We start from the raw sequence: 12696 nt of genomic DNA, 5'->3' as shown, positions 1-12696 counted from the left end.
AAATGATTTTTTGTTATTATTCCTTCATCCGTATTCACTAAAGTGAGATCTAGAAAGTGTATTTCTTTCTCATTGATGTTCCAACTCAATACAATATTTTTAACATTCATATTCAAATTATGATAATAATCAATCAGTGATGATATATCACCTTTCCACAATCTGAGCTGACTACGAGGCTGTGATGCTATGTACCCCTCCGGGATGATTACAGTGTTGCTAAAATCTTAAGAAGCAATACATTTGTCTCTAGGAAAATGGCTGCCCCCATTAGATAGTCAACAAAATGGCGGAGCCGTGCTTTATAAGCCGGCAATACACGAGTGACCGACCAATCAAATCCCCCTGATGAAGCCACGTGACCAGTGGCGTAACGCGTAGGGGTGGGACTGTGAACGTCACTCGGAGGGAGTCAGTCCGTTAGCCGGACCACGAGCGCACAGCTCCGGCAGTCAGCGGCAGTCTGAGATCACATTTGTACTACCACTATCCGAATACATGTGAGTGTCATACCTGAAAGCAAATAAAAGGCAAGCTTTTTTAAAACGATAAAGCACCATGTCAGGATCTTTTTTGTATATGGAGAACCGCATGGAGACAGGAAGATAGAGGAGTGGCACCCTATGAGAGGAGATTTATTCCATAAATATATGTCGCATTCCATGGATATCTTGTAACAGGAGTTCGTAACAAGCAGGTTCCAAAGGAGGTGAACCGCAAGCTTTTATAGTGAAAAAAAGCCCCTGCGCTTAGATGGTCCTAACAAAGCTGCTAGCACCTACTAAGTACCAATAAATACCTTAATCCAAAATAAAATATATATAAATGGTGCAGCGCTACTAATACACAGCCAGCACTAAAAACACATACAAAAACAAATAAGTCCAAACTGCATGGGTGAATGACCCCCTAAGTAAATATATATAACATCAAATGACAAATACTGATGTCAAGGTGCCAAAGTGCCACGCACTTAATAGGTGACTAAAGGGTGATGAATCAGTCCACTTTAAGCACACAGGTGAAAAAAATCTTCTTACACGTGGATGTGTCATGCGTGCCAAACAAATCCCAAAATGGTCTGAGTGCCCCCTCACCTCCTTGAAATGACCTCAAGGGCCAATCAGCGTTTTCTACTAGTATTCAGACAATCTCCTGCAGATCCCCTCAATATAACCGGAATGACAGCAGCTTTATCCAGAACTCCTCCTGCACTCCACCGCTCCGGCAACACCTCTAGGGTCCACTCAGAGACACAAGGGAAACAAACTCCATAGTGCAATATTGTCAATTTTATTTGAATAAAGATTAAAATACCCACTCACATGTTAGCAGGTAACAGCAAACATCCTCAGTTGTCCTCATGACATGTGGCTTCATGGAGTCCCAATATGGCGCGGGCGCCGGAAATGACGTCACCGCGTCCCGAAAATGACGATGGACGTACCAACGCGTTACGTCACGAATATCACGTGACTTCATCAGGGTGACCGCCCATACTCACACATCCCATTTATATTGGCTGCTTGGGTGTCAATCAACTTAAAAGACAACCCTCGGCGGCCATCTTATTGAAGTCCCGACTAGTGCAGACAATACTACTCAGTCTCAATAGGACTGAATATGACTCAAAATAACTTTGACAAAAAACTCAATGGTAATTTCATTTTATAATTAAAACACCAGTCATCCCCAAACCATTAAATCAAATCAAATAATGAGGTATATAAAAGAACCAGTAATACCAAAAATAAATACATATATGTATGAAAAATCGATGTATAATATGTATAAAATATATGTATAAAATATATAAAATATATGTATAAACCCTATGCTCCGACTCCATGTAGACACTCCATGTCAAGTGTTCAAATGGCAATCTGTGGTTAATGATATTGAGAATGTATCGGTCAATACTACCCCGGTTAAAGTGAAAATGGAGACACCTAAAAAGTCCACAACAAATTATGAGGGTATGAATAGGAATTATAATAATTATACACCTAGGCATCCTACACCTAAAAATGGTTGGAGACCACCAAATAGAGGACCACCTTATAAGAAAAAGGGGGGTGGTAAAGGGAAGGGATGGAAACCCTACCCATATAGGCCTAATCAACATCAAAGGAATGGACCCAATTATTATCCTAGGGAAGATTATTACAATAGACCAGATTTTGCCTATAGAGATGACTATAGGACACAAGGTAATAGAACACCTAGGGATTATTACCAAGAAAGAGGGAACCCTTACCCGCCGAATAGAGCAAGGAGTCCCCTGCCCGTATATAATAGATATGAACCATTAAACTATGAGTATTCTGAGCAGGATTTTTTAGAGAGAAGGTGGAGGGAGAGGAGTTTAGAAATGGAGAGGAGAAGAAGCCCCCCAAGAGGAGAGGTTGCAGAGCCGGGAGGAAGAAGCAAAAGGAAAAGAGAAAATTAGGAGAGGGGGTTTTCAATTTGAGTGGGGCATCTCTTACTAGAGAGGAATTGTTGGTTTTAGACAAAGGTCTTAAATATGCCCCTCCCAAACCGGCATCAAAATTTGATGTGTATGTAGACATTCAGAAATTTATTAGGAGATTGAACATTAAAAAGTATTTTTTGGGTTTACCTAAAACCCAACAATGTGCTGAGAAGCCTAATGATGGGTTTGTACATTCTAATCTTAGGAATAAATCGTTGTTCAATCCACAAGTGTCCAACAATAGCCAGATAGATACTTTTAAAAAATTGGTGACTTTAGATCTTGAAAAATTAACTATCCCTAAAACTGGTTATAATATAGGTATGAATATAGGAATCAAAAGTCTCTCTAAAAGGGATAATTTAGTAATTAGACCGGCGAATAAGGGGGGGGGTATTGTGGTGATGACTAAGGAGTATTATCGTACAGAGTTAGAAGGGCAACTTAAGGATTCCACCACGTACCAAGTGCTTTCTAAAGACCCTACCTTTATATATAAGAAAGAGCTGGGAAAACTAATTAAGAAAGGTATAGATAAGAAAATACTTGATAAAAAGGAGTCTAAGTTTTTGATCCCTGAATCATGTAGGATTCCGGTTATTTATACCATTCCAAAACTACATAAGGATCCAGTCTGTCCGCCGGGCAGACCAATTGTGAATGGGATTCAATCAATTTTGGCCAGACTTGGCCAATATATCGATATCTTTCTCCAACCTCTTGTAAAAAAATCAAAGTCGTATTTACGAGATACAAAGCACCTTATTCAGGTCTTGCATGAGATTAAAAATAAAGAACATGGTGATATATATCTTGCTAGTGCGGATGTCGCATCCCTGTACACGATCATTGGACATGAAGAAGCTATCAAGTCAGTAGAATGGGGATTACGAGAATTTAGTGACATCAAGTGGAAGCAAAGAAGGTATTTAGTAGAATGTTTAGAATTTTGCTTATCGCACAATTATTTTTGGTATGAACATAAGTTTTACAAACAAACGAAAGGGGTTGCTATGGGGGCGAGGTTTGCCCCCAGTGTGGCCAATTTGTTCATGGCCCGCTGGGAGGAAGAGGTCATCTACCAACAACCCCCCAAAGAGCTCCTGGTATTCAAACGCTATATTGATGATGTGTTCATAATATGGAAGGGGGACGCCAACTCCCTATTGGCGTTTTGTAATAAACTTAATAGTAATGAAAAAAACATCAAGTTGACATGGGAGTATAGTAATTCCCATATCAATTTTTTGGACCTGAATATAGGTATACAACAAGGGACTTTAGTTACTAAAACTTTCTTTAAAAATGTAGATAGGAATGGATACATTCCGAGTGACAGTTGTCATTACCCTTCCTGGCTTTTCAATATCCCGAAGGGTCAATTTATACGACTCAGGAGAAATTGTACTAAAATAGAGGATTACAATGAGCAAGTAGGGATGATAGGGGAAAGATTTATCTCAAAAGGTTATACAAGAGAACATATTGTTAACAAAATGAATGTAGTTGGAAATATGGAGAGAGAAATATTATTAAAAGATAAAGAGAAGAAAATTGAAGTAGTTAATAGGGGGGATGGTGGAGATCAAGTCCCAATTATTATGGATTTTAATATACATTATAAAATGATTGAAAAAATTTTTAGAAAGCATTGGCCTATTCTAAAAGTGGACCCTTGCCTCAGTAACATAATTTCAGAGAAACCGCGTTTTATTTATAGAAAGGCACCTACTTTAAGAACAAGATTGGTAAAAAATGTTGTAGATCCTCCAACAAAAAATAAACGGGTCACCTTTCTGGACCAAAAAGGGTTCTTTCCCTGTAGATCATGTTGTGCATGTAAGGAAACTAAAGGGCATAACAAGAAAAGGAAATATTTTGAGTCCAAGGTTGATGGAACAAGATATGAGATTCGTGATTTTATCACATGCAAGACAGAGGGGGTGGTCTATGGGTTGCAATGCCAATGTGGGTTGCAATACATAGGCAGAACTAAAAGACCCATGTGGAAAAGAATTGGAGAACACATTCGGAATATAAAAAAGGGTTATCCAAAACACAGTGTTTCAAAACATTTTTCCATGTGTCATAATAAAGACCCCTCGACATTAATATTTTGGGGCATCGAAAAATATAAGAGCCATTGGAGGGGGAGTCACAAAGTGCGGTCTCTTAGTAAGGCAGAGTCACGGTGGATATATACAATGCAAACGCAAGTACCTAAAGGTTTGAATATTGAATTCGACCTGAATTGTTTTATAAGTGATTTTTAAAAATATTTTATACTTTTATATTTTTTATCTATCTGGCTATGTATATATATATATGTATATATATATATATATATATATATGTGTGTATATATATATATATATATATATATATATATATATATATATGTATTATTTAGGGATTTTCTGCTATGTTCATTTATTCTATTCATGATTGTAAACTCATAACATGGAGTGTCTACATGGAGTCGGAGCATAGGGTTTATACATATATTTTATATATTTTATACATATATTTTATACATATTATACATCGATTTTTCATACATATATGTATTTATTTTTGGTATTACTGGTTCTTTTATATACCTCATTATTTGATTTGATTTAATGGTTTGGGGATGACTGGTGTTTTAATTATAAAATGAAATTACCATTGAGTTTTTTGTCAAAGTTATTTTGAGTCATATTCAGTCCTATTGAGACTGAGTAGTATTGTCTGCACTAGTCGGGACTTCAATAAGATGGCCGCCGAGGGTTGTCTTTTAAGTTGATTGACACCCAAGCAGCCAATATAAATGGGATGTGTGAGTATGGGCGGTCACCCTGATGAAGTCACGTGATATTCGTGACGTAACGCGTTGGTACGTCCATCGTCATTTTCGGGACGCGGTGACGTCATTTCCGGCGCCCGCGCCATATTGGGACTCCATGAAGCCACATGTCATGAGGACAACTGAGGATGTTTGCTGTTACCTGCTAACATGTGAGTGGGTATTTTAATCTTTATTCAAATAAAATTGACAATATTGCACTATGGAGTTTGTTTCCCTTGTGTCTCTGAGTGGACCCTAGAGGTGTTGCCGGAGCGGTGGAGTGCAGGAGGAGTTCTGGATAAAGCTGCTGTCATTCCGGTTATATTGAGGGGATCTGCAGGAGATTGTCTGAATACTAGTAGAAAACGCTGATTGGCCCTTGAGGTCATTTCACGCAAGCTTTTATAGCCTAATTGCAGGCTACCTATGAGGTGAGCGCATATCTTCACTTGAGGGAGGAGTCACAAGCAGTCACCGATTTAATGCTATTTGAAGATTTTTTCAGCACAAAGTCACTTCTTGGGACATTTATATTATATATAATTATATATTTATATTATTTATTTTTATTTAAAGAATTTTTTATTTTATACATTTGTTTATTTATTTATCACTGCCCCATGCACATTGTTTATTTGAGTTGATTCAAAAGATTCACAAGTATAAGTATTTATGTTTATTAATATACATTTTTTAATATATATTGATTGAAGGGTTGAGAGCGCAACACTATATATATTTTTATTTCACGTTTTTCACATTGGTAGTTATGTGTTAGAGGTTTGCGATCCAACATTAGGATTGTTTATATTTATTATTTTTTCTCCTGGCTCGCAAGATTTCTTTTAAATATTCGAAATAGTGTGTCCACTTAGGTAAAATCATGCAAATAACTAATGATACAATAGTGTGAGCAGATCTAAGCTCCAATATTGATGGTGAAAACAAAATCCTTCCAACTGAAAAAATAAATTCAACTGCAAACAATACGTGCTTCTAAGAGTATATATACATATGAAAGGTGTACATTAACACATAAATATACTTATAAATACCCCATATAGTGAATAAATCAAAACAATGTGCATATATGTGAACCAAGTAAGTGCAACTGCACACAAACAAAGTCTATTTCCGTGCGTATAAAGTCCAAACACAAGAATGATCACACTCAGATGAAAAAAACACTCTTGCTGATATTTGTGTTAAGAAGTGGGTTGGTAGTTGGGCAGAAGATCATCCGACTGCCGGCTGAATCAGCCTCTCACCTTAAAGACTCGACCCTTGCGAGTCAAAACGTTTAATAGGATCCCTCTCACAGATCCTCCAGGTCAGTGTCACTCCAAACGACTGCTCCCACTGTATATAAATCTCCCTCTAAGGATCAGCACTTCAATAATTGCTCCTCTTCAGGCAGGATCAAATGCTGCACCGTGTGCTCTGACATGGAGAAGATCCCATGCTGGCCCTATGGTGGCCGTGTGTTCAGGATGGAGACCGACAATCACAGGACTATTTCACTTATTTGATATTTTAATTTACCAGGTTTTTATTTGTCCACTTTTATATAGGAATATATGTGAGTAGCGCTACATTTTTTTCCATACTCAAATGGCATGCATTGATGTGTCATCCTGGGGGAGTTGGACTGCCTCTTAAGGATCCAGGTATCGCCTCATGCTACCAGTAGTGACACTGACCTCAGTCAAATGCAAAACTAGTGAAAAACAGTCAGAAAAGGTGAGTAGAGAAAAAAAATGTCAGTGGCCTCCACCTGTAAAACCAGTCCTGTTTTGGGGGGTCGTCTTATTGTTGCCCATCTAGTGTACCTGTTGTTAATTCCATTAACACCAAAGCAGCTAAAACTAATTAACAACCCCTTGCTACCTAACTGACCGGATCAATATTACAGGAGTTTAACTGACTTGATGCTCAGTGCCCTGATGATCAGTGTCGCCTACCTGTACCAATCAATGCCACCCACCTATGCCCAGTAGTGCCACCCATCAGTGCTGCCCAGCAGTGCCACCCAGTGTCCAGCAGTGCCACCCATCAGTTCTGCCCATCAGTGCCGCTTATCTATGCCACCTCATCAGTGCCGCCTATCAGTTCCCATCAGTGCTGCTCATCAACATACATCAGTGAAGGAGAAAAATGACCTGTTTGCAAAATTTTACAATAGAAAACAAAAAAAAAAAATATTTTTCAAATCATTTGCTCTTTTTTTGTTAATAGTGCAAAAAAATAAAACACCCAGCAGTGATTAAATACCACCAAAAGAAAGCTCCATTTGTGTGAAAAAAAAAATTATAAAAATTTCATATGGGTACAGTGTTGCATGACCGCGCAACTGTCATTCAAAGAGCGATAGCGCTGAAAGCTGAAAATTGACCTGGGCAGGAATGGGGAAAAAGTGCCCGGTAGGCAAGTGGTTAAATAAAGGATGGGGAAAACTACCTGGGTCTGTATGAACCAATATTAGACACTGCACTGGGAGTAACCATGAATGTCTCTTCCAATTTAAATGTGTTATGCACAGCCTCAATAAGTAAGCTGACCACTTCCATCTATTTGGGTGAAACTGCCATGCCCTGGGTATCCTCTTCACCTAATGATGGCAAAGATTCTACCTCCGACAGATGATCTTTTGTAGCTGTGTGAATGCCAAAGTCTTGAACTGAGAAAAGGAGTCCATGTATCCAAGGACGCTAATCTAAACTGAAGCCTGCCTGGTGTTATAGGGATTATAAGCCCCTAGGGCTGGGCAACATTTTTTTTTTATATCTAGGGTCTATTTCTCTTGTAGAGAGCTCTATAACCCATGAAAATGTGGGTTATAATTGCTCACTTCTTTAGAATATGCTAGTTTCCTGCTGTCACGCTGATACTTAAAAAATACATTGTGTCATTAACCTGGAACAAGTATAGTAATAACAGAATAAAAGTTATTTCTAGCTTTTGTCAATCATTTACTACATGTTTTTAACAGTCTGTGAATCAGAAGTACTAAATCCAGGCACAGCCTTATGAAAGGTTTAACAGTAGAGAAGAGGCTCTGAAAAAATGGAAGAAAACAATTGAACACCTTGTACAAAAACATACGTCAAGACCTCACAGTGTTTTGTCGCTCAAAAAAATACTCTGTGTTAGCGAAGCTGCCTGAGTTACACTGACAGGCATATTATAACTTGAAGGGAGTCTATAAAAACACACTCAATGTCTATTTAGGGTACTGCACCTGACAAGTGAAGTCTGGCAAACCTGGCACAGATCCCCAGCTCACACTTCTAAGGTCTGTAGACACGCAGGTCAGAACCTGCTTCCATAGCTGTTCAGCAGTAGTTAAATCAATTTCGTCAAACCAGGACCCAACGGAGTTCTGTCTTCTGGAAGAGAGAAAATGCAGCAAATGATGAGCACGAGGAGAAATGGTTAGTTCCAAGCACCACTTCTGTCAAATCCCATCAGCTAAAACTGTCATTACTTGAAGCACTTGCAGTGTGAAGAGGAAAAAAAAGCCATGCTTCAGCACCATCATTACTCAAAAACACAGTGTACACACTGCACAGAGATGACACTGCGCTTGTTTGGCAAGTTAAATTAAGACAACTGATCATATTTTTACAATATTATTTCATTGAGCTCGAATACAAACAAAAGGTTTATGAGCCCAGCAAGCTCAGAGAGCACCAATTTTATCAGCATAAATCAATGACCTAGTAATCACAAGCCTCCAGTGAAAGAAACTGAGCTGTGTCTCACTAGGATTAGTAGAATTAAAAACCAGACATTGCATGGTTTCATGATAAATCAGACTTGCTTCTACAACCCCTGGCAGAAAGTATGGAATCACCACTCATGGAAAATGTTCATTCAATTATTTGTGTAGAAAAAAAATACAAAAATCTCAGGACATGCCTCAAAACTATTTTCATTTAACATTCCAACCTTCTTGCTTTTAGAAATACTTAAAAAAAAAAAATTTGAAAGAAAACTAGTCAATTGCAATGGTTTTTGCAGATCAAGCAGAGGAAAAAAAACTATGGAATCACTCAATTCTGAGGAAATTATTATGGAATCACCATGTAGTTTGCAGTTCTAAAACAAACATCTGCATTAGATTACATCTGCTAATTAGTCTAGCTTGCACACCTTGGTGAGCTGCTGCACCAAGCTGATAGACATGAATCATGACTCCAACATGAGAGATGCAAGTTGAAAAAAAGGAGAGGATAAGAAGGTAAATCATCATGGAATGTTGCTAAAGATGTTGGTTGTTCCCAGTCAGCTGTGTCTAAAATCTGGACCAAGTACAAATCAAATTGGAAGGTTGTAAAAGGGAAGCATACTGGTAGAACATGGAAGGCATCAAATCGTCAAGATAGAAAACAAAGCAATATGCCCTGAAAACAGAAAATGCACAACAAAACAAATGAGGAACAATGGGCAGAAACAGGAGTCAATGTCTGTGACCAAACTGTAAGACACTGCCCAAAGGAAATGGGATTTGCATAGAGAAAAGCCAAAGGAAAACCATCATTAACACCAAAACAGAAAAAACCAAGGTTACAGTGGGCTGAAGAAAAGCAATCATGGACTGTGGATGACTGGATGAAAGTGATATTCAGTGATGAATCAAAAATCTACATTGGGCAGGGTGATGATGCTGGAACTTTTGTTTGGTGACGTTCCAAAGAAATGTATAAAGATGACTACCTGAAGAAAACATGCTAATTTCCACAATCATTGATAATATCATGTTGCATTGTCAGGTAAAGGTACAGGGGAGATGACCGTCATTAAATCTTCAATAAATGCACAAGTTTGTATTGAGATTTTGGATACTTTTCTAATTCCATCAATTGAAAGGATGTTTATTGATGACGTTTTTCAGGATAATGCATCTTGCCATAAGGCCAAAGCCATGAAGACATGCCTTTCTTAAAGGAACGTTAACGGCATGGCCTGCAAATCCAATTGGTGGAAATTAAAGAAAATGGTCCATGACAAGGCTCCAACCAGCAAAGCTGATCTGGCAACTGCAATAAGAGAAAGTTGGAGCCAGATTGATGAAGAATACGGTTTGTCAATAGTTAAATCCAAGCCTCAAGAATTCAAGCTGTTATAAAAGCCAGGAAGTGGTGCAACAAAGTGCTAGTGGTATACTGTAGTTTTTTTCCATGATTCCATAATATTTTCCCCAGAATTGAGTGGTTCCATATTTATTTTTCTCTGCTTGATCTGCAAAAACAGTTATAACTGACTACAGTTTTCTTCAAAAAAATTTTTTCAAGTGTTTAACCACTTGCTCTCCAGAGGCTTTACCCCGCTTCCTGACCAGGCCATTTTGTGCATTATGGCACTGCGTTACTTTAACTGACAATGGCAAAGTCATGCAATGGTGCACCCAAATGAAATTCACATCCATTTTTCCCCCACGAATAGAGCTTTCTTTCTGTGGTGTTTGATTGCCTGTGCGTTTTTTATTTTTTGCGCTATAAAAAAAAAAAAAAAAAGAAGGAGGAGGCAAACAATTTTAAGGAAAAAAAAACAATATTTTTGACTTCTTGCTTTTCAACATAAATTTAGACCAAAATGTATTCTGCTACGGCTTTGCTAAACAAAAATCCCAATACGTGTAAATTAATTGGTTTACATGAAAGTTATAGCGTTTACAAATGACAGAATATATACTGGAATTTTTTTTTCGTTTACATTTTTACTAGTAATGGCGGCCCTCAGCGAGTTGTAATGAGACTGAGGGACTGCGGTGGGCATTCTGACAGTGGGGAAAACGGACGTGGTGTCACTGACATCCCGAGACACCAATACAGTGATCAGTGCTAATAAAAAGCACTGACACTGTACTAATGGCACTGGGCATGAAGGTGTTAACATCTGCGGCGATAAAAGGGTTAACAGCGTGCTGTTTTACATTGGGCTGCATCCATGTGCTCCACTGTAAGCACACTGCTTTGCATGGCTGATTGCGCTCCTGCAATCAAGAGAAGACTTCACCAGAGTGAATACAGAGGGTTCACCACAAGATGTAAACCATTGGTGAGCCTCAAAAACAGGAAGGCCAGATTAGAGCTTGCCAAACGACATCTAAAAAAGTCTTCACAGTTCTGGAACAACATCCTATGGACAGATGAGACCAAGATCAACTTGTACCAGAGTGATGGGAAGAGAAGATTATGGAGAAGGAAAGGAACTGCTCATGATCATAAGCATACCACCTCATGTGAAGCATAGTGGTGGTAGTGTCATGGTGTGGGCATGTATGGAACTGGTTCTCTTGTATTTATTGATGATGTGACTGCTGACAAAAGCAGCAGGATGAATTCTGAAGTGTTTCGGGCAATATTATCTGCTCATTTTCAGCCAAATGCTTCACAACTCATTGGCGCCGCTTCACAGTGCAGATGGACAATGACCCAAAGCATACTGCAAAAGCAACCAAAGAGTTTTTTAAGGGAAAGAAGTGGAATGTTTTATGCAATGGCCAAGTCAATCACCTGACCTGAATCCCATTGAGCATGCATTTCACTTGCTGAAGACAAAACTGAAGGGAAAATGCCCCAAGAACAAGCAGGAACTGAAGACAGTTGCAGTAGAGGCCTGGCAGAGCATCACCAGGGATGAAACCCAGCGTCTGGTGATGTCTATGCGTTCCAGACTTCAGGCTGTCATTGACTGCAAAGGATTTGCAACCAAGTATTAAAAAGTGAAAGTTTGATTTATGATTATTATTCTGTCCCATTACTTTTGGTCCCTTAACAAGTGGGAGGCACATATGCAAACTGTTGTAATTCCTACACCGTTCACCTGATTTGGATGTAAATACCCTCAAATTAAAGTTGATGGTCTGCAAATAAAGCACATCTTGTTCGTTTCATTTCAAATCCATTGTGGTGGTGTATAGAGCCAAAAATGTTAGAATTGTGTCGATGTCCCAATATTTATGGACCTGATTTTATTTCTTCACAGTGGGGTCCTCTAACAATAAATGCCAATGGTTATGCAAGACCTCACGTAGGGCCTGGTGTTGAGACAAGAATTTAGTAATAAATTTTACCCTATGCTGGGAAGTACCATGCTTAGTGGATCGATACAGGAGAGAGGTTCTTGATTGCCCCAAAGCTCTATTGTATGCTTTGCGTAAGAGTGACTGGGATATGCTCTTAGCAAAGGACGTTGGTGTACTAAATTAGCCTGAATTTTAAAATCCCTGTTATGAGTGCAATTGCAGCTAATGCGAACATATTGTGCATACGGAATACTCCATACTAGAGCAGGAGGGTGGGCACTGGCAGCATGCAAGATTGTACTTCCAGCTGTTTTACGATAAAGAGTAGTGGCTAAGCAATTCTGATCTTTGTAGATCTGTAAATCC

The 12696-nt window shown here is 38.7% G+C and overlaps 1 protein-coding gene across 1 annotated transcript in view; it reads right to left on the bottom strand.

Moving 5' to 3' along the window:
* The window catches only part of FAAP20 (FA core complex associated protein 20), a 90588-nt gene that overhangs the window by 36279 nt on the left and 41613 nt on the right, over window positions 1-12696 (bottom strand). Inside the window, exon 3 of the mRNA XM_089684355.1 lies at window positions 8539-8686. Coding sequence (XP_089540481.1) covers window positions 8539-8686 — 148 coding nt within the window. The remainder of the gene's footprint in view (window positions 1-8538; window positions 8687-12696) is intronic.

Source organism: Staurois parvus, unplaced genomic scaffold (genome assembly GCF_062004578.1).
Source record: "Staurois parvus isolate SC_StPar_1 unplaced genomic scaffold, SC_StPar_1.0 ptg000346l, whole genome shotgun sequence".
Classification (NCBI taxonomy): domain Eukaryota; kingdom Metazoa; phylum Chordata; class Amphibia; order Anura; family Ranidae; genus Staurois; species Staurois parvus.
This window is presented reverse-complemented; position numbering and strand designations above follow the sequence as displayed.